Raw genomic sequence first — 22,995 nt, 5'->3', positions numbered from 1 at the left:
CTTCAAACTATAAAACAAAGCTATAGTAACCAAAACAGCATGGTATTGGCACAGAAATAGAGATATAGACCAATGAAACAGAATAGAGAACCCAGATGTAAAACCATCTGTCTGCAGCCAATTGATCTTTGACAAAGAGGACAGCAATGCATACCGAGGAAATGAAGCCCTATTCAATAAATGCTGCTGGGTAAACTGGATAGCCACATGCAGAAGAGTGAAACAGGATGCCTATCTCTCACCAATCACAAAAATGAACTCAAGTTGGATAAAAGACTTAAATATGAGGCATGAAACCATAAGAATTCTAGAGGAAAATGTAGGAAAAACTTTACTAGATATTGGCCCAGGCAAAGAACTTATGACTAATACTCCAATTGAAATCACAGCAACAACAAAAATAAATAGAATTTGATAAAACTAAAAAGCTTCTGCACAGCTGAGGAAATAATCAACAGAGCAAATGGACAACCTACAGAATGAGAGAAAATATTCACAAGCTATACATCTGATAAAGGGTTAATACCCAGAATCTCTAAAGAACTCAACAAGTCAGCAACAAAAAAACCAAACAACCCCATTAAAAAGTGGTCAAAAGACACAAACAGAAGCTTTTCAAAAGAAAATAGACAAATGGTCAATAAACATATGAACAAATGCTCAGCATCACTAATCATCAGGAAAATGCAAATTAAAAACACAGTGAGGTAACACTTTATCCTGTTAGAATGGCTTTTATTAAAACGTCCCCCCAAAACAGATGTTGGTGTGGATGCAAAGAAAAAAGAATGTTTATAACACTGTTGGTGGGACTACAAATTACTATAACCTCTATGGAAAACAGTATGGAGATTCCTCAAAGAACTAAAAGTAGACCTACCATTCAATCCAGCAATCCCACTACTGGGTATCTACCCAAAGGAAAAGAAGTAATTTTATCAAAAAGATTCCTCCACTCCAAAGTTTATTGCAGCACAGTTCACAATTACAAAGATGTGGAATTGACCCAAGTACCCATCAATTCAGGAGTGGAGTAATAAAATGTGGTATATCTATACCATGGAGTACCACTTAGCCATAAAGAAGGATGAATTAATGCCTTTTGCAACAGTTTGGATAGAACTGGAGACCATTATAAGTGAAGTGTCTCAAGAATGGAAAAACAAACACCACATGTACTTGCTAAAAAACTGGAACTAACCAATGAGCACAAATGTGCACAAAAGAATATAAAACTTAATGGAAATCAAGCAGGGGGAGGAGAAAGGAGGTGATGGGCAAAAACCTACCTAATGGGTACAACAAACACTATTTGGGTGATGGGCACACTTACAGCTGTGACTCAAGCTTTACAAAAATGAACCATGTAACTAAAAACATTTATTCCCCGTTAACACTTTGAAATAAAAAAAAAAGCATTTTTTTTCAAAGTTTTGGTACATACTAGTTCATTTTACTGTGGCACTTGTCAAAATTATAGGGTTTGTTTTTTCAAACTCATGCAGATAATGAAATTGTCACTATAGATGTCCCTTTGCCTTCCATAACAGAAAAGAAGAAAGTTAGCAGGAAAACATTTGAGCAATTTTTGTCTATTCAAAGTAGTCTAGAATGTGTGAGATCAGGTAAGCGTTGTGTTCTTATTAAATTGTTGTGTAAGTCATGAGTCAATCTGTTGTAAGTAATGGCCACAAAAGCAAATACAGATGATGCTGCTTCATAAATATGGTTTGTTTCCAGTGGTTTAATTTCTTAACTGTTAATTACTCTTTCTCAGAATAATTTGTCATATATGGATTAAGACAATGTGAGAGTGTTTGCCATGTCTAGAGATCACCCAATTTAAAATGATCTATTTTCAAAATAAACATTTTCATTATTTTTATGTCTAATATTTCTAGATATATTATAATTGTTCCTGTATTGAGAGGAAAGCAGAAATAACATCTACTGCAGAAAGTTTTGGTTTTGAAGCTAAAGCTGGAAAATGTGAAACTCGATGTGCAAACTTGCCCATATTTCTTGGCATTTTCTTTGTTACAATTATTTTTACCTTTATGGCTGGTACTCCTATAACTGTGTCCATCCTAAGGTATGTATTGTGTCATGAAATTTGCATTCCCTAAGGCAACATATTGAATGGGAAGAAAATGAACTTGGGCTCATTCGGGATTTATGTTATTGGTTCCAGTACCAATTCAGACCTTATAGGAGCATCAGTTCTGTGGCATTGGATAAGCTACCTCATAGAATCCCACATGTGTGAGATTTAAATGAGATTACGTATGTGAAAGTGTCTTAACATTGGCTACCTGGCATTCCTTGGTGTTAGTTTCTCTGCTTCTTACATGAAGCTTCAGTGGTGAGCTGTAGATATTTTCAGTTTTGAGTATCACAGGAATAAAATGTCCTGCACATATGCCAGAATCAGAATGACATGCATTCTACCTTATAGATTAGGTGCTGTGATATTACATCTTCCTATAAACAGGACTATTTCTTTACAACTACTATGCTGGCTGTCACCTGGCTGTTTGTCTGTGTTTTAAGCTTTCAGTTGCTCTTCCTCCTTCAATACCACTTAACAAAATATCTTCTACCTTCCCTGCCATAGACTCATTAGTCTTTCTATATTTTTCCCAACAAACTCTAGCTTTTTCCAGGTAAGAAACAACAGCTTCTCCAGATGGGAAAGAATCAAATTTCCCTTTTCAAGTTTTTGTTCCTTAATAAATCACTTACTACATTTTCACATATTTTTTGATGGATGGAAAATTTAGAAATTCTTTCTAAAAACATTAAATAGTTGACATTATACTGCACAGAAATTGAAGGTATTTAGAGAAGAGAGAAAATGCTTTTTAAAAATTCATTTAAAAATTACATAAATCACCTTTCAACTACTTATTTCTTTTCAGCTGATGTCTTTTATCTCTCATATGACTCTCCTGTGTGCCAATCTCGTGTCTCATTCATCTTTGACAGTCGTTACCTAAAGAATTATTGTTGAATCAGATTGAGCTTCAGCAACTATTTTGCATTGCCTCAAATTTGTACCATTATCCGATAGATAAGAGTCTGGTTTCCAAGTTAGTAAGAGTTAAAGAATTATGTACTTGCAGCTTAAGTGAATAGTGATAGCCAAAAATAAATATTTTCTTGTAAAAATGCTAGTTTTATTTTTTTTAAATATTATTTCAGATTTATTGGCAAATATATCTTATTTTTCAGGTATAATTGACAAATGAAAATTATATATATTTAAAGTATAGAATGTAATGTTTTGATATACATATACATTGTGAAATAATAACTACAATCAAGCTAATACACATATCCATTGCCTCAATAGTTACCATTTGTATATGTGTGTGGTAAGAACATTTAAGATCTGTTCTCTTAGCAAATTTGAAGCGTACAATACAGGATTATTAACTACAGTTGCCATGCTGTACATTAGAGCTCCAGAACTTATTCACCCTGCATAAATGGAACTTTGTACTCTTTGACCATCACACCATTTTCCCATCTCAGGCTCCTGGCAACCACCATTTTACTCTCTATAAGTTTTACTTTTTTAGAATTTACGGCCGGGCGCGGTGGCTCACGCCTGTAATCCTAGCACTCTGGGAGGCCAAGGCGGGTGGATCGCTCGAGGTCAGGAGTTCGAGACCAGCCTGAGCAAGAGCAAGACCCCGTCTCTACTAAAAATAGAAAGAAATGATCTGGCCAACTAAAAATATATATAGAAAAAAATTAGCCGGGCATGGTGGCGCATGCCTGTAGTCCCAGCTACTGGGGAGGCTGAGGCAGTAGGATTGCTTAAGCCCAGGAGTTTGAGGTTGCTGTGAGCTAGGCTGATGCCACGGCACTCACTCTAGCCCGGGCAACAGAGCAAGACTCTGTCTCAAAAAATAAATAAATAAATAGAATTTACATATGCATGAGATTATGAAGTATTTGTCTTTCTGTGCCTGGCTTATTTCACTTAGCATAATGTCCTCCAGGTTCATCCATGTTGTCACAAATGGCAACAAGGATTTTTTTTAAGGCTAAATATTACTATTATATACCACATTTTCTTGATCCATTCATGTGTTGATGGACACTGAAGTTGAATCCATATCGTAGCTATTGTGAATGATGCTGCAATGAACATGGGAGTGCAAATAACTCTTTGATATATTGATTTCATTTCCTTTGGCTATATACTCAGTAGTGGGATTGCTGGATTACATGGTAATTCTATTTTTAATTTTTTGAGGAATCTCCATGCTTTTTTCCATAATAGTTATACCGATTTAGATTCCAACGAACAGTGTACAAGGGTTCCCTTTTCTTCATATTCTTGCTGACATTTATTATCTTTTGTCTTTTTGATAATAGCCATTCTAACAGGTATGAACTGATATCTCATTGTGGTTTTGATTTGCATTTCCCTGATGATTAATGATGTTGAGCATTTTTCCTTATACCTCTTAGACATTTGTATGTCTTTTGCTCATTAATTAATTTATTTTCTTGCTGCTGAGTTGTTTGAGTTCCTGTATATTTTGGATAGTAATCCCTTATCAGATGTATGGGTTGCAAAGATTTTCTCCCATTCTCTAGGTTGTCTCTTCATTCTGTTGATTGTTTCCTTTGCTGTGCAAAAGCTCTTTACTTTGATGCCATCCCATTTGTCTATTTTTGCTTTTGTTACCTGTGCTTTGGTGTCATATCCAAAAAAATTATTGCTCAGACCAATGTCAAGAAGCTTTTTCCCTATATTTTCTTCTAGAAGTTTTATAGTTTTAAGTCATATATTTAAGTATTTAATTTATTTTGAATTGATTTTTGTATATGGTCCAAGATAAGGGTCCACTTTTCATTCTTTTGCATGTAGATATCCAGTTTTTCCAACACCATTTAATGAAGAAATTATTCTTTCCCCTCTGTGTGTTCTTGGCACCTTTGTCGAAGATCAATTGACTGTAAATATGTGGATTTATTTTTGGGATTTCTATTTTTATTCATTAGTCTATATGTTTGTTTTTATGCCAAAATTGTAATATGTGGTTACTATAGCTTTGTAATATAATCATGCATTGCTTAATGACAGGGATACATTCTGAAAAATGCATAATTAGGCAATTTTGTCCTGTGAACATCGTAGAATTTCTTACACAAACCTAGATGTTATAGCCTACTACACACTTAGGCTATATGGTATAGCCTATTGCTCCCAGGCTACAAACCTGTACGCATATTCCTATAGAGACACTTACCATGAATGGAGCTTGCAGGACTGGAAGTTGCTCTGGGTGAGGTGGTGAGTGAGTAGTGAGTAGAGATGAAGGCCTGGGACATTACTGTACACTACTATAGACTTTATAAGCACTATACACTTAGGCTACACTAAATTTATTTTTAACATTTTTCTTCTTCAATAATAAATTAACCTTAGCTTACCATAACTTTTTTATTTTATAAACTTTTAATTTTGTTTTACCTTTTTGATGTTTTGTAACAACATTTAGCTTTAAACACAAACACATTGTATGGCTGTACAAAAATATTTTTTCTTTATATCCGTATTGTATAAGCTTTAGGCCTGTCAGCAGAGGGAAGGAGAGCTACAGGCAGAACTGTGCCAAGGAGCTGGAGCAGTTCACCCAGGTGGCCAAGGCCTACCAGGACTGCTATCATGAGCTGGAGGCCCATTATTCTGCCAGAAAGTGCCTGACGAAACAGAAGCAAAGGATGCTAGCAGAGAGGAAGGCTGCAAAAGAGGCCGCAAAACAGGCTGCTGCTGCGTGAGGCAGCTGTGCAGCCCCCCTCCCCGGCCACATACGACTGTAGGCTTGCTTGAAATAAAGTGATGCAACCTAAAAACAAACAAACAAAAAAAAAAACTAAGGCACAAACACACACACCCTGACATATATAAGGTCAGGATCATCGATATCACTATTTTCCGCCTCAACACCTTATCCTATTGGAAAGTCTTCAGGGGCAATAACATGCATAAAGCTATCGTCTGCTATGATAATAATGCCTTCTGGAATACCTCCTGAAGGATCTGCCTGAAGCTGTTTTATAGTTCACTTTTTAAAAAAAATAAGTAGAGGTGTACAATATGAAATAATGGTAAAAAGTATAGTATAGTAAATATTAATACATAGGCCAATAATATAGTCGTTTTATCATTATGAAGTGCTAGGTACTATACATGATTGTATGTGCTATACTTTCATACCACTGAGAGCACCATTAGATGTGTTTACACCAGCATCACCAAAAACACCAGTAATACATTGCATTATGATTTTATGATGGCTACAGTGTCACTAGGCAATAAGAATTTTTCAGCTCCTTTGTAATCTTATGAAACCACTATTTCATATACAGTTCATTTTTGACCAAAATGTTGCTATATGATGTATAACTGTATATTTTGAAATCATGGGTCATGTGGCACATGACTGTATATTATTTTCTTGATTTATTTTTTGGGTAGTTCATTGCTAGTGTATAGAAAGGCAACTGATTTTTATTATTATGATTTCATATCCTGAAACTTAAAAAAATTCATTTGTTCTAACATTTTTTTTAATGGGGTCTTTGGTTTTCTACATATATGATCATGTCATCTGCAAAGAGACAATTTTACTTCTTCCTTTCCTATCTGAATACCTTTTATTTATTTTTCTTGCCTAATTGCTCTGACCAGGACTTATAGTACTATGTTGAATAGATGTTGTGAGAGTGGACATCCTTATCTTGTTCTTGATCTCAGAGGAAAGACATTCAGGTTTTTTTTTTTTTCTTGTTGAGACAGAGTCTCACTGTTGCCCAGGCTAGAGTGAGTGCCGTGGCATCAGCCTAGCTCACGGCAACCTCAGACTCCTCGGCTTAAGCGATCCTACTGCCTCAGCCTCCCGAGTAGCTGGGACTACAGGCATGTGCCACTATGCCCGGCTAATTTTTTCTATATAGATTTTTAGTTGTCCATATAATTTCTTTCTATTTTTAGTAGAGACGGGGTCTCGCTCTTGCTCAGGCTGGTCTCGAACTCCTGACCTCGAGCGATCCACCCGCCTCGGCCTCCCAGAGTGCTAGGATTACAGGCGTGAGCCACCACGCCCGGCCGACATTCAGGTTTTTACCATTGAGTGTGATGTTAGCTGTTAGTTTGTCATATATGACCTTTATTATATTAAGGTACATTCCTTCTATACATAATTTTTTGAGAGTTTTTAATAAAAAATGTCTTGTTAATATATGTTCTTTCTCCTTTATATTTTTTGAAATTCATAGGGTTTAGTGACTCTTCTGGTTTATTTGCAATATTTTAGTTCAGATAACATTTCAGGAAGATTAAACCAGTTATAAGCTCTTACAAATAATTGTTTCTTAATATAGAAATGGTAAACTGGTACAAATGTGAACTTGCTCAAAGAGTGAATATGTTATATCACCTTTTTTGGTCTCATATGTATTTATATTTCCAGGTGTGTTAATCACAGGCAGCGGTCTCTAGCATTGGGAATACAGTTTATGTTACTTCGAGTATTGGGTATGCTCTTTTTCTTAATCATTGATAACTGTTGGGCTGTTTTGATTCATTAGTGTTATTGATTTATTCATTTATGGTACATACCAAGAAAATAATTAAAGTGTAGTGGAAGACTACATAGTTGTTATTGAAGAAAGCTGTTTTCCAATGTTTGAGATATAGTATTATTTATATATCACATAAGAATGTAATGACTTTACTTTTCACCTGCCTGATTGATTACCTGTTGATTCCAGTTCTGTTGCAAATATAGCCTTAAAAGGTATATCATATTTATTTATAATACAAAATATGATCATTAACACACAATTCCTTTTCTCCTTACTTTTATCTCCATTTGTGGAACTATTGGGTTACATTAGCAAAATAATGAGTCAAATATGTTTCAGTGGCATAGATATTGTGGTTAGTTAAGAACCGTTGGAAGTAAGAATTTATGTCAGAGAATTTTATAAAGTTCCAGACATAGGAAAAATAAGAAGAAAGAGAGAAATATAATAAATATAATAGTGAGATCATTTATTAAAATAAAAATAAAAAGTTGGAATTTTAGAGATCACCTAGTCCAACTTCCCCATTTTTTTTTTAGATAAGTAAATTAATGCCTTGAGAGGTACAGAGTTATGCCCACTGTTACATAATTAATGGTGGAAATGAGCCCAGGAAAATGAATCCTAACTCTCTGTCCTGTACTCTTTTGACTCTATCATGCTACAGGTCCTGAAAAAATAGACTGTATGTAGCTGAAATCTTTATCTAAGAAATGCCACCTCAAATAATGTATTTTATTTGTAACAACTGGAAGCTCCTTAACTATGTGAATGTTTAGTTCCTCATGGCCTCATGGGGATGAGAGTATGTGTATATAAGATAGTAAAACTCTTAGGTAGGTATATTAGTATGAAAAATTATATATTAAATATGTATATGTCTGTATATATACACATATATACTCTAATGCACACAAATGATTATTAATGTGTGTATATACATACATACACCTACATGCCCACATTAGTTTATATGCATATGTACACATGCATGCACATAACACATGTACCGTAGTGTAGCAGATTTATTTGTGTATCAAGATTAATTTATTTTGATTTTATAAAATAAATCAAAATTTTGATTTTATAAAAGTATAGTAGCTAATTTCAAAGGAATATTCATTCATTGTATTAGATAAGCAATAAATTAAAATACTTGCTTAACTAAATGTTAAAACAATGTATGTTAGAGATTCTGTTAAAATACTTTTTGAATTTATTAGAAATACATAATAATTACATGTAATTATTTTAAAATATTTTATCTATGCTTCTTTATAGCCTTTGATTTGTATGCAAATTGATTAATTTGCATATGGACAGATTAACACCTATTTTTATTTATATGAAATACATGTGTAACCATATATATAAAAATCTGTAATTATAATTAGGGCATGTTGGCTCATGCCTGTAATCCCAGCACTTTTGGAGTCTGAGGTGGGAGGTTTACTTGAGGCTAGGACTTAAGACCACCCTGGGCAATGTAGTGAGACCTTATCTCTATTAAAAAAAAAAAAAGAAATCTGTAATTATAAACTATAATCTTTACTCATATATATTTCACCTAATTCTTCTAGGCACAATACCTGGACCAATTATATTTGGTGTCACAATAGACAGCACATGTATTCTTTGGGATATTAATGAATGTGGAACTAAAGGAGCTTGCTGGATTTATGATAACATCAAGATGGCCCATATGCTAGTAGCCATAAGTAAGTGGTGACTTCTTGACTGCTTTAGAGTAAACTAATTATGCCCCAAAAATCTTTTTCTTGGTTACTTAGGTCATAGTTGTTTTGGAATGTTCAGTTCACATTATTGAACCATCCTATCTTCCTGAAGCAAAGAATAGTTACCACAGCATGTTATGAGAGGCTTTTAATGAAGTCTGCAAGGCTCAGTGTTAAATAGAAGAGAATAAAATTTTAGTTTTCATTACATCATATATTTTGTAATTTTCTTTTAACAATTTCTCAAAATTTTTTGAAAAGTATACCCAAAAGCTAAAAGAGAACTCTAAGAAACACTCTGGAATGATTATCTAGGTATCTGGGCTTTGGAAAACACATACAATGGAGGTAGGGAAGTATACTTTTTCTTTAAGGCACATTGTAAGAAAACTTTTTATAGTTTAGAAAGTTAGCTGTGATGTTTAACCCTTTTTGCCTTTTGTTTGTATAGTCTTGGTTAAACAATAGATGAAAGTTAAGGTAAGATAGAGGAAATAGAACAACACATTTAGTTTGTGCTAGTAAGATAAAATTGGAAATTTAAAATTTCAAAAACAACCTAAGAAATTAAAATAGTTAAAAATAGAGTAATCCTGAATATATATATATTTATATACTATATATATATAAAAAACATGGGATTTTCACTGCTATTATTTTGACATGTGTATCAAGATAGGCATATTATTCTTATGTGCATTTAAACCCAGAGTATACTGTCTGAATTTACAAAGAAAAAGTAATAGAATGTCCACTGAAGAAATAAATATATAAATTCAAAAAACAATGGGAGAGTAAATATTGGCTAGAATAGACAAGATTAATCATCCCATTATTTTATCTACTGTTAAAAACCATTGTTTATTCAATGTGTTTATGTTTAAAATTTATTTAATCCCTTTTGTTTGTATTTTTTGGCTAAAATATGTGTATAATGAATCACTCCTTATCCTACTCAATGATGAATGTGAATTTTTTTTCCCAAAACATATATACCTTTAATTTTTCAAAAACAAACAAACCAAAAAAGTTGTAACAGTTGTATCTATATAACTAATCTCCCTATGAATCTGATATTGCTTAGATCAATGAGCATTCCTGTTTTTCAAATATAGATTTTTAAATAAAATACTAATGATTAACAAAAATAAACTAGCTACTGCAAAAGCTACACTGTAAGACCACATTAATTTAGTCAGCTTAACACTAAATGCTTATACTATAATAAATCAAAGCTTGTGAAGTAAATCTTAATGTTTCATGTTTTTAGCCAATAATGAAGAGTTAGATCTGGCTAAGCATTGAATGTGCTTTCTCCTAAGAATTCCAAAGTTTTTTATTTTTATAATTATTTTCCATCTTGGACATGAAAATTCTGCAACTTATTATTCAGGTTCAAGGATGGTGTAAGTTTCCTTTATCATTGACTTTTGGTTGCTTGTAATTTTTTATAGATATAGTATTGTGTTAACAAATTTAGAAATAGAACATGAATTTATTTAATCCTATATAATACTTATAAGAATGTGTAATTATAACAATAGGATAATTTTTATTATACATTATTATTGTTTGAAAGAAAATACATACTAGTTCAGTGAATTGTATAGAAATGTTTTATTTTTCTTTCTCCCTAATGTTTTAAAGATTTAAAACAGAACTATAATGCCCATGTAATTATTCTCTCTAAAATAGTGCGTTTGTAGTCATGAAGAATTTTTCAATGAAAATTAATTTTTCTAATATCTACAGACCCAGATGGATGATTAATTTTTTTTTTTTTTTATATTTAGCTGTTACTTGTAAAATTATCACCATTTTCTTCAATGGATTTGCAATCTTTTTGTATACACCACCATCATCTGGCACAGATGTGTCATTTCAAAATCAAAATGGAGTTGTGACTAGTGTTTCAGTACAACAGGATTTCAACAAAGTAGGAAAAGAAGGGTGAAATGAAGAGACTACTTTTACGGCTGGAAAATTCACCTCCATTTCTAAGAACACACTTTGCCATGGCAGCATTATTTACCAAATATGGACAATTATATTTTAAAAATTTATGTTTTATAATCAAATGTAGTTTTATACATGTGTGGACTCATCCGTTTTTTTAATACAAGAAACAAACTGTGCCTTCAAAGACCACCAAAAGCCTCAAACACACACATGCACGTGCACACTCACACACACACACTCACACACATACACACACTCATCTCCCATGTCTAGGTATGAAATCCTCAACTAATAACAAGAAAAAAAGCCAGCAACTGGTTAAAAGTTTACATTTTAGAAACAGCAATGTTTCTATCCCTTTTATAACTTGTTTCATTTTAATTTTCATGCCAATAGCTTGAGTTTATTTAGAAAATTTATGGAATAAAAATTTAAACTAATCAAATTTATGTAATGATTTCTTAGAATTATTATTGAAAGCCCATGAATTTAATGCCAGCTTTATCATGTAATTTGTTTTTAAATTTACATGTTTAAATGTAGCCTGGCCTTTCTTTATCGAAACAAGTTATTAAACTATTAGAATAAAGATCACTCCTCTTCTTTGTGTCCTAGTATGCAATGAATACAGAAATATCAGCATTGTGGACTTTAGAGACTAAAAGGAAGGAGTGTGGAAGAGGGTGAGGGATGAAAAATTACTTGTGTACAATATACACTATTGGGATGATGGGTACACTAAAGTGCAGACTTCACCCCCATACAATACATACTTGTAATGGAATTCAACTTATACCCCCTGAATCTATTAAAATAAAAATAAAATAAAATAAAATATTTAAATGATTACATATATTTTATTGGGCCTACTGAGGGGATATAATACTTTAACTACTTTTCTTGTGTTAAATGATCTTTGATTTTGATTTTTTTGAGTTAACTCTTTTATTATTTTATTTTATGTTTGGTGCAATTCAGTATGATTGTATTTATTTAGGATATTTATATATAAAAGTAATATAGATATGTAAAAAGAAAGAAATGTCAGCATTGTATACAGATATTTTCACTTTAACTCAAGAATTCCAGGAGGTAATTTATTGATATTGCTGATTTTTAACACTTAACTTTTATGATTCTGTGATAGTATTATTCAGTTATATGTATTTCAGAGGAAAGTGCCAGCTTCAGTAAAGTGCCAACTAGACAGGAAAAGATTTCTTAGTGGACTGTTGACCAATAGTTACATACTCAATACTTTAATTTTTCTTATTTTAAAGGCCAATCACCTAGCACATTACTTATGGCACCTAAAATAGTGCTTTGCATGTTGTAGATATCTATCATTGCAGTTTGATTAAAATGTTAAACCCCGCTCTTTACCTGGTCATTTATTTGATAAAGTATTTCACAAGCCTGATAACATTCTAACTCCACTTTTTTCTGAGGTGAGACTTAATACCAACTTTGCTCAGAATATGGAGGATATATTAATAGATTAATGAACATCAATAAAAATAACTTAAATTTTACTGATTAAGAAAAATGTTGAAGTTCATTCAAACCTAGAGATGATTCCATTTGAAATTTTTGTTAAATAAATACTACTAATTTAATAAGATTTGTTACCACGTTTCTTCTATCAGCTTTCCCCTAGGTTAGTTTTTTTACAAGCGGTGTTTTATATACATTGTGATCAGGATAACACAAACTGTGAGTAAAGACCTGGTAGGAAACCATGTTCAGAAGCACTAAAAATTTGCAGAATTTAAGAGATTATGTTTTGCGGTAATCTATGGCCAATGATGATTCAAGAATCTAGTATCATTTATAAAGTGAAATTCAAGGAAAAGGAATGAGTTAGGAGTTAGGCAAGGAAGCATACTTGAGTATTAGAGGAAAGGAGCTGTGGGTCAGGAATCTCAGAGATGGACCTGCTTAAACCAGAAACATATAAACACCAAAGACTGCAGCCAAATAGGTAACCAAAAATCCAGGTATTTGGGAGGCAGGAAATTCATAGCAACCAAAGGGGCAGGGAAAGATAGGCAGGGGAACAAACAAATGACATCTGGATTGATAATCTCTCTCTCTCACCCGGCCAGACGCATTTTAAATGATGCTTCCTGTTGGATCCAAGACCAAAGGAACCTTTAGGGCTTCTGTGTCCTATATGTGGAAGCAGGGAATAGCATGGGAGAATCTCGTAGCTGTAAAGTAATGGCAAATTTTGAGGAATTCACTGATCGAGATGTGAAATGACAGTAAGAAAGGAAACAGATTAACTATACAAACATATTAATCTAGAGCCACTTAATTTAAAAGGTGAAAGATTTATATGATCTGAAGAGACACCAAAGTATGGGGCCACTTAATTTAGAGAGAAGAAAAAAATTACCCCATACATAGCAATAGTTTGGCAAACAGGTCACTAAATAATTGGCATTCATAAAGATTCTTAATTATCAAAGCCTGCATTTTATTCAGCATACTTAGTTTTATAAGGTGATACATAAGTTTTTAATGAGAATTGTTAAAGTGAAAATAGTTTTGGCATTTAAAGAGAATCAGACTCTTCTATTTATAATATACATATATTTAGAAAGAATACCTCCTTTTATGATAGGGCAATGGAGACACTACTGTAATTTATAGTCATTGTTTTTATTTTTTAATTCACTCAGATCATATGAGTTGATAAGGTACTTCTAGAACAAAATTGTTCATGAAATGTATTTTCCACAATTTATAAAGATTTTTTAAGTAAGCTTGAACTTATAAATTGACCTATTGTGATTTTGTACCTAACTGGATATATGTCTTAAACGTTTTTAACATTTGTATTTCCTCAATTGTAGAAAATACAAATGTAAAACTCTTATACATGGAAAGAACTGTATGCAATTGATTTTACTATGTAAATTGGAGGGAAATATAAATAAAATTTTAGACTTATTTTCTTTCAAGATTTCCTTTATTGTAACAATTATACAAATATATATACATATGTTTTATTAAATCAATATTTATACTAGATTGTTTTAAGTGTTTGACCTTATTAAATGACATAGATTTTGAAATTTGGCTTGTCTTTTTATGAATATAAGCACATTTTATGGATGGGAAAGGGAAATCAGTGTACTTTTGAATTAGGTGAATGTAATTTAATCCAGTGATTTCTGATATCTCAAAAGATGCATTTAATTCAATATGAACCATATTTATTATGAAATATATACTAGGAAAATTCTTTCACATAATAGTTTCCATATATGACAGATTGATATATGATTTATATAAGTAGGATACATTTTATAGACAGTTAATTGTAAAATATCTGATGCTTACAAAAATAATTTGTTTTGGAAGGGATGTATTTAATTCATCTTGGTTTATCAAAATAGTACAATACTTTTAGAGAAATAGATTGGACATTAATTTGAGATATAATGCTCTTTTCCCCTCACCACAACACATTTAGGTTCCTTCAGCCTTTTTTTGCGCCAAAGTACAATAAATATTAACTCATATATTACATAAGAGTAATCAAAAATAAATAAAAGACAGAATCCACTCTGAAAAACTGAATGAGTAAATTGAATTAAAATATTTGAGTGTTTTAGCTAAAACTGGTTTAGTTTACAAAAATTATCCTTAGGAATTGATAACCTATTTTTTTGTTTTAAATTTAGTGTCTGATTTTCTTTTTTAAAGTTTATTTTGTAGTGATTTTAGAACTGTAAAAAGTTGTAAAAATAGTACAAGCAATTTCCCTATAAGCTTTACCCAGCTTCCCCTAGTGTTAACATTTTACGTATCCATAAAACAATTATCTAAACCAAGAAATTAGCATTGGCACAACACTATTAACTCATCTACAGACTTTATTATAATTTTGCCTGTCTTAACACTAGTGGCCTTTATCTGGTTCAAGTCCAGTCTAGGATCCCACATTAAATTTATTATAGCTCCTTAATCTTTTCCAATCTGGAACAGTTGTTTAGTCTATTCCTTTCATGATGTACTTCTCTATTGCTATGTATCAAATAACTCCAAACTTTAGTGGTTTAAAACAACAAATACTTATTATCTCACAGTTACTGGTGTAACTCACAGTTCAGGTGTAGCTGTGTTGGGTGGTTCCAGGTTGAGTTCCCTCAAGAGGTTGCAGTAAAGATGTTGATTATGAGGGCTGTAATCATCTGATGGCTTGCTTGGGATTGGATAATCTGCTTATAAGAAAGTGTGCTTGCATGGCTGTTAGAAGGCCGCTCAGCATATGAGCCTCTTCTTAGGGCCTCATTACAAGGAGCTGACTGTCCTCAGGGTGAATGTTACAAAGGAAAGTGCAGAGCAGCCAGAACTGAAACCACAGTGTCTTGTATGACTTAATTTATTAATGAAATATCATCTCTTCTATCACATTCTACCTATCGTATAGACAACTCTAGTGATCTTAATTACATCTGCAAAGTCTTTTCACCACAGCACCTATATTCCTATTTGATTGAATAAACAAGGAATAGGAAGACATCTTTAGAATTCTGCCTGCCTTCCCCGGTACAGTGTGGGAGGAAACAACAAAAAGATCAGCATTGGGATGACCTTGGAGGCTGACTACCACATATGACCTTGATGGTTTTTAAAGGATTGGCCAATTATTTTGCAGAATATCTATCAATTTTGTTTTTTCTGGTGTTTTCTTATATTGATGTTATATGTTTTTTGCCAAAAGGATGTCATGCTCTTCTCAGTGCATATCCGTGAGTACATGATGTCTGTATATGACAGAACTTTGATCAGTTGGTTAAGGAATGTATCTGCCAGCACTGACCACTCTAACCTCATTTTCTCCTCTGTTATTATGAACTATCTCTTGGAGAGATTCTTTGAGACCATGCAAATATCCTGTTTCTCAGTAAATTTTCATCCACCAATTTTGGCATCCATTGATGATTCTGTGGTTTCTGTCAGTAGTGATTTTCTACTTGCATCACATTTTTAATGTATATTAATTAAGATTCTATTCTAAGAAAGAACTGTTCCATCCCTACTGTTATTTAAAGTTGTTCAGTTATTTGTTTGTATAAGTATAAACTCATTGATAATTATTTTATTCTATGGATTATTATCCATCAATTTTTTTTGTCAAATTGTTTTCTATTTGGACATAGGGAGCACCATCAGGTTGACTTCTATTTTTTTTTTTTTTTTTTTTTTTTACATATCCACATCATAATTTGAGCACATCCTTATTGTTCAGCACCACAAAATGCTCCAGGTTCCTCTTGTATTATACTTTCCCTTCTGCAAGGAGCTCTGGTTCCTTTTATCAAAGAATGGCATTTAAAAACCAAGATTTGCATATCAGCACATCTATTTCTATGTTTATCCAGAGTTCATGTTACTCTTCCTTTTTCTTATTTGTAAATCCTTTCTCTGAGTGAGAAACCTGGCTGTCATTATCTACAACACATTATTTGTCCAATACTGGATTATTAGGTTTCTATTGCTGACATAGACAGATTACTACAAATTTAGTGTCATGAAGAAATACTCATTTATATCTCATAGTTGTTTAGGTCAGAAGTCCAAGCACAGTGTGGTTCACCTGGTTCCCTGATATCCCTTCCAGGTTTCACAAGTTGAAATCAAATTGTTGTCTCTGCATTTATTTCTGGAGGCTCTGGGGATGAATTTTCTTCCAAGCTTATACAGGTTGTTGGGAAAATTTAGTTCCATGGCACTGTAGGACTAAGGTCCCTGTTTCCTTGCTTGATAATGTATGGGTGTCTTAGAGACTGCCCGCATGTTCTGGCTCATACACTGCCCCATACTTTTTGCATCTTCAAAACCAGCGATAACAAATCAACTCCTTAAGATTTGAATCTCTCTGACTTCCCCCCTGTCTTGTCATTCCTACTTCCTTTATTTGTTGCATCTTTATGACCCTACCTGCATTAAATTCTCTGCTTTTAAGGGCTCATGTAATTAGATTGGGCCAACCTGGACAATCCAAGATAAGCTCCCTATTTTAGGTCTATAATCTTAATTACATCTGCAAAGTCCCTTTACCACAGCATCTAGGTAAGTGTTTCATTAAATGGGCCAGGGGATGGGAATCTTGGGGAAGCATCTTCAGAATTCTATCTACCACACTGATATACACATAAATTATTCTCAGTATTACTGCCACATACACTGTAAAAACCCGATTTACTGAGCAGAACATTTGGAGTGGTAGAATAAGGAGTTGATCAAATCCTCTCCTAAAGTGCAACAATGCAACAAAGCTAGACAAAATTGTCATAAACAACCACTTTAGGACTCTCAAAATCAAGGAAAGGCATGTAACAAACTGAGAAATATTTATTTAGCAAAAAAAAAAAATATTAAATCTTGGGTAAGAAACGTGGGTGTCTCTGAGGTTTTAATCTGGGGATGCTCCCTTTCCTTTACCAGCTCCATCATCATAGTAATACTACGAGGGTAGGGCAGACTGTGAAAACCAGCAGCTTGCTGGTAGAGGAGGCTGCTTGATTTGGAGTAGAATACAGTAAAACTCAAGGCCCCTGGGCATTTTTCCAGTCACTGGAAATTTCAGTGATCAATGTTGCAGCCAGCCTCAGGTTGAAATGCTGGTTGAAACATGCAACAGCAGCAGATTAACAAGAAATTTAACAGGGATCCCTGAACTCACCCAGGAGGAATAAAAATTCAAAGTTTGCCACAGTGTATTTTCTTCAATGTCTAGATTTCAACAAAAAATTATGAAGCATGTAAATAAGCAGGAAATCATTACCATATTCAAGGAAAATAATTAATGAAACCCATCAGAAGAGGCAGATACTAGCCTTAGCATGCAAAAACTTCAACACTGCTATTATATTTTCAAATGACTGAAGAAAACCATGTTTAAAGAATTTCATTAAAGTATGATCAAAATAACTCACTAAAGATGGAATGTTAATAAAAAATTGTAGAAAAGAACAAAAGGAAAATTTGAAATTGTAAAGTATAATAACTGAAATGAGAAATTCACTAGGGAGACTTAACATCAGATTAAATATGGCAGATTAATCAGCAACCTTGAAGATCTTCTAGTGGAAATTATTCTATCTGAGGATTAGGAAGTAAAAAGAGTAAGTTAAAATAAAAGCCTCAGAGACTGTGGGAAACCATCAAACATACAAATATATAGGACAATTGGAATCACAGAAGGAGAGAAAAGAGAAGGAAAATATTTGAAGAAGTAATGGCTTCACTATAGCCAAGAAGTTCACCAAACTCCAAGTAGGATGAACACAAAGAGATTCTTAGCTAGACACATCATATTCAAACAATTGAAAGAAAAGGGGAAAATATTGAAAGCAACAAATAGAAACCCACTTATGCATAAGAGGAAAACAATACAACTAATAGCTGACTTCTCATCAAAAATAATTGAGGCCAGAAGACAAGGGGGATGACATAGTCAAAATACTGAAAGAAAAAAATTGATCATAAATTATACATTCAGAAAATATATGCTCCAAAAATGATGGTGACATAAAGACATTCCCATATTCACAAAGACCGAAGGAATTTGCTTCTTTCAGACCTGCCTTACAAGAAACACTCAAGTTCTTGAGGTTGAAAGGATATGACAAATAAGTCAAAACTATTTCGCATGAACAAATAATGAATATTAGAAAAGGTAATTACATATGTAAATATAAATATATATTTTCTGTATAAATATATACTTTCTCATATTTGTCTTTACTGATATAGATGATAATTTATCCATATGCAAAAGAATGAAGTAGGACCCCTGCCTCATACCATATATAAAACCTAATTCAAAATGGGTGATCAGTCTACATGTAAGAGCTAAATAAAACATGTAAGTGTTTCTTCTAAAACATTTAGAAGGAAATGAAGAAATAAATCTTTGTGACCTTGGGTTAGACAATGGTTTCTTAGATATGACACCAAAAGCAAAGTGACATTTAAAAAAAAAGAAGATAAATTTGACTTTATCAACATTAAACACTTTGATGCTGTAAATGGTACCATCAAGAAAGTAAAAAGATAATGCAAAGAATAGGAGAAAATATTTTCAAATCACTTATCTGATAAAGTACTTGTATCAAGAATATATAAAGTATATAATGAACTCTTAGAACTCAATAATAAAAAGATAAATGCCCAACGAAAAAGTGGACAAAGGATCTGAACAGATATTTCTCTAAAGAAGAGAGAATATGTCAAATGAGCACATAAAGACATGGTATAGATTCTGTTTGTTGAAAGGGCTAGAAGTAATGATAGTCCTGTAGGAGTGAGCGCACGTAAGCAAATGAATCTTGCTTTCTAAAAACCAGTCGTTATGAAAAAGAGCTCACTGGAGAAATGGCTAATGCTATATTGAAGAAATAGCTATTATCACATTTGCCAAAGGGCACAGCAGTGATGGCAATATTAGTGTCTTTTAAAAAAATCATTGAACTATACATTTAAAAATGGTATGTTTTACTATATGCAAATTTTGTCCCATTAAAATCAGCTTGAAAGGAAAAGAATAATACTGGAAACAATGTTATAAAATCAACTATTGATGGGTTCCCCCAAGTTGAATAAGTCTCTAAGAGAATCATACTAGTGATGAAGATGTTTATAAGAAAGGAGGCTAGTATTTCCTTTACAGATTTGTCCTTTGAGCTCCACTTTTTCTAGTTACTTTACTGTCTTTGCATTCATATTTTACTTATTCAGAAGAAATAAACATTATGATTTTAGTATAGTTCTCCCTCTCAAACCTATGCAAAAATCCATTCCTTATCTCTTGACATTCATTAACTAGAGTTTGAGATGAGAGGTTGGCAACAATGACTATAATTAAAGTCACCTGTGGAACTTTTAAAACTAACAATGTTTAAGCCCCATCCAGGACAAATTATGTTTATTTGATAACAATTTCCCAGGTGATTCTAAAGTGAAGTTGTAAGAGAATGCCCTAAAAAAGTTTAAAAATGTTTTCTGTCTCTTCAAAACTCCCTCACCCTTTTTGAGAACTGAAACCTATATCCCTGCCTAAGGGCAGTGTTTGGGAGGGGCGGGAGGGTGTCCTTTGTTCTTTGTGCCACAGGAGATGGCTCAAGGGAATTGTTTGGGAAGAGGTCATGGGATTGTCTTAGCCAAAGATGGGATTATGTAATTAATCAGAACCTTTAAAAGCTCTGTGCTTCTGGTCAAAGGCAGGACATTGGTACTTTGAGACAGGAGTCTGCCAATCTCCTCATTTGCGGACAAATTAATAGACTCCCCTTTTCTTCTCCTAAAACCACTTGTCCTTGTTTTTCTGATGCAGCCTCAGGGACAAGTGCTGAACTTTTGGTAACAAAATCAGGGTTGGAAACTGCTGAACATAAAACTAGGAAACATATTTAAGATGATGAGGGGAGCAGGAATCACATTTTGTTGTCAGTGATTTGATCATAATTTTTTATTTCTAACTTTACTCTGAGACAATAAAACTCTAATTTTGAAAGTTATAGGAGCACAGGGAAAATTCCCCCTTTGCCCTGGAAGATTCACTGAAAAATCAACTAACAATAAGGCAGATTAGCAAGCAAAGAGGCTTTACAAATTTGTTACTACAGTATGCACAGGGAGAAGCACAGATTGATTGCCCAACATCCTAATGGGATTCAGAAGCTTATGTACTATTTTTAGGTTACAGAAAGAATGGGGGCATGGATCCTGGCAAAGCAGGTTATGGGAGCGGGGGAAGAGGACTTCTGTTGAATGGCAATAGTGATTACTGGGGTGAATGAATGGATCTGTGAATAAAGATTAGCTTGCAAATAGCTCTCTGGAATTTGAAAGATCCTTGGAGATAGACAACATCCTGTGAAAGGGTCTATTCAGGTGTGGTCACATTCTTGGTCTTCTTTTCTGCAATAGATAATGGCAAAACAGGGAGGGGGAAAAAGAACAATTGTTTTTTGTGGACAAAGAAAGTCTCTTCCAAGGCCTGTTGATCTCTAAGGGCCTTTAATTCAAAATACTCATTATACTAGGGAGCCATATTTTGGGATGAAATTCCCTGTGCTCCTTCAAAGCAAAAGGGGGGGAAAAATAATGGGATAATTTTGAGTTTTAAGACATTACTAGGGCTTCTAAAAATATGGAAGCGTGTGTTCTTCAGGGGAGAGTGACATGAGCTTGAGAAGAAAGGTTGCTAGAAAGTTGAAAAACAATGGAGAAAAATTTACCTGTTTTTAAATTTTTCCTAAGGTTCTTCCTTTCAGGAAAAAAAAAAAAAATTAGAGACCACCACTTGGTAAATTCCTTCTTTTCCTGCATTAGTGAGCTAGTTCAGTGATAACATGGACATAACACTACAGGATGGCTCATGGATAGATACAGGAGTAGTTTAGTTGAGTGCAGGAATAATGTGATAGTAATGTTGTTACTGAACCCACACGGGAGGTCTGGCCTGAGTTTGATTGCTCACTACACAGAAAGCCAATTACTGAGACAGCAAGGATTGCCAAGGAAGAAAGGGGATACGTTGCAGATGACTTCACCTGGGAGAGAGAAGAAATGTCTCAACTCCATCTCCCTGGTTAACTGAGGGTAAGGGTTTTTAGGAGACGTTCAGGAAGGTGGCTGCGTGTTTTGGGGCAGGTTGTGTTAAATACAATGTGTGCAGGAAGTTTAATTCAGAAGTCACAGGTTAGTGATGGCTGGTGAGTCTTGGCATGTGAAATCACCTATATTAAAATAATGTAGAACCATAAGGTAAAAATAGTAATAAAAGGCTGATTTCTATAAAAGTATAGATATAGCCAGAAGTTAACCAGCGATTTTCCCTTAAGTTCCTTACTGCTGCACCTGATTACTGCTTAGTGGTATCCTCCCTGACAGGTGCAGGATTTTTGACTTCCCCAACTGCTTCCATAGATGGCTTTGCCATTGTAAAGTCTAAGACTGGTCTTTGAGATATTTTTCAGACTCTGCATTCAGGGGGACCCACTGACATCAACTAGACCTGTGGACAGGTGTAAGAATGGATCCAACAAACCTTGAGACCCCCTACCCAGGAAATCTCCCAACTGAGAAGATGATTTATGTTTCCCAACCCTATGAGTTCATCCCCAACCAATCAGCAGACCAACTCCGTAGCCCTTTGTTAGCCAAACGACCTTGACAAACCTTAGTCCCAAAATTCTCAGGGAGATGGATTTGAGAAAGGACTCCCATCTCCTCCCCTGGTGCCTTGCAAAATAAAACTCTTTCTCTGCTACAACACCTTCTGTCTCAGTATATTGGCCTTTACTTGGTGGTGGGCAGAGGACCCAGCTGGGCTGTAAATACATGCAGGGGGGCTTATTGAGAAGTCACATGGTGACTCACATGGTGAGTCTTGGCATTAATATCCTGCAAAGAGTCTGCTGTTTCTGGGAGACAACTCACAATGTAAAAGGGTTCAACAGAAAGGTTATAAAGTTCTGATCATTGAGTGCTACAGGCCTGGGAATCCAAAGCATAAGAAAGCTACAGGGAAAGCATATATATGGGGTGAGAGGGTGTGATACTGTGTTTGTTCATGGAGCCAATTACAATGTGAGAAATTCTGATAAGGAAAATGGGGCAAATTTGGCATAACTAAGCTGGAGGTACTAAAGACACTGAAAGACATAAG

The 22,995-nt window shown here is 33.8% G+C and overlaps 1 protein-coding gene across 1 annotated transcript in view; it reads left to right on the top strand.

The window, feature by feature from the left end:
• SLCO4C1 (solute carrier organic anion transporter family member 4C1) overlaps positions 1 to 12,090 on the top strand; it is a 62,088-nt gene extending 49,998 nt beyond the window's left edge. The window contains exons 10-13 of the mRNA XM_069492661.1: positions 1,902 to 2,092; positions 7,494 to 7,558; positions 9,189 to 9,326; positions 11,138 to 12,090. Coding sequence (XP_069348762.1) covers positions 1,902 to 2,092; positions 7,494 to 7,558; positions 9,189 to 9,326; positions 11,138 to 11,298 — 555 coding nt within the window. The 3' untranslated portion in view covers positions 11,299 to 12,090. The remainder of the gene's footprint in view (positions 1 to 1,901; positions 2,093 to 7,493; positions 7,559 to 9,188; positions 9,327 to 11,137) is intronic.
• Positions 12,091 to 22,995: the final 10,905 nt, after the last annotated feature.

This window comes from Eulemur rufifrons, chromosome 17, assembly GCF_041146395.1.
Source record: "Eulemur rufifrons isolate Redbay chromosome 17, OSU_ERuf_1, whole genome shotgun sequence".
In the NCBI taxonomy this organism is placed as follows: Eukaryota; Metazoa; Chordata; class Mammalia; order Primates; family Lemuridae; genus Eulemur; species Eulemur rufifrons.
The sequence above is the reverse complement of the archived record's forward strand: the minus strand, read 5'-3'. Positions and strand labels throughout refer to the sequence as shown.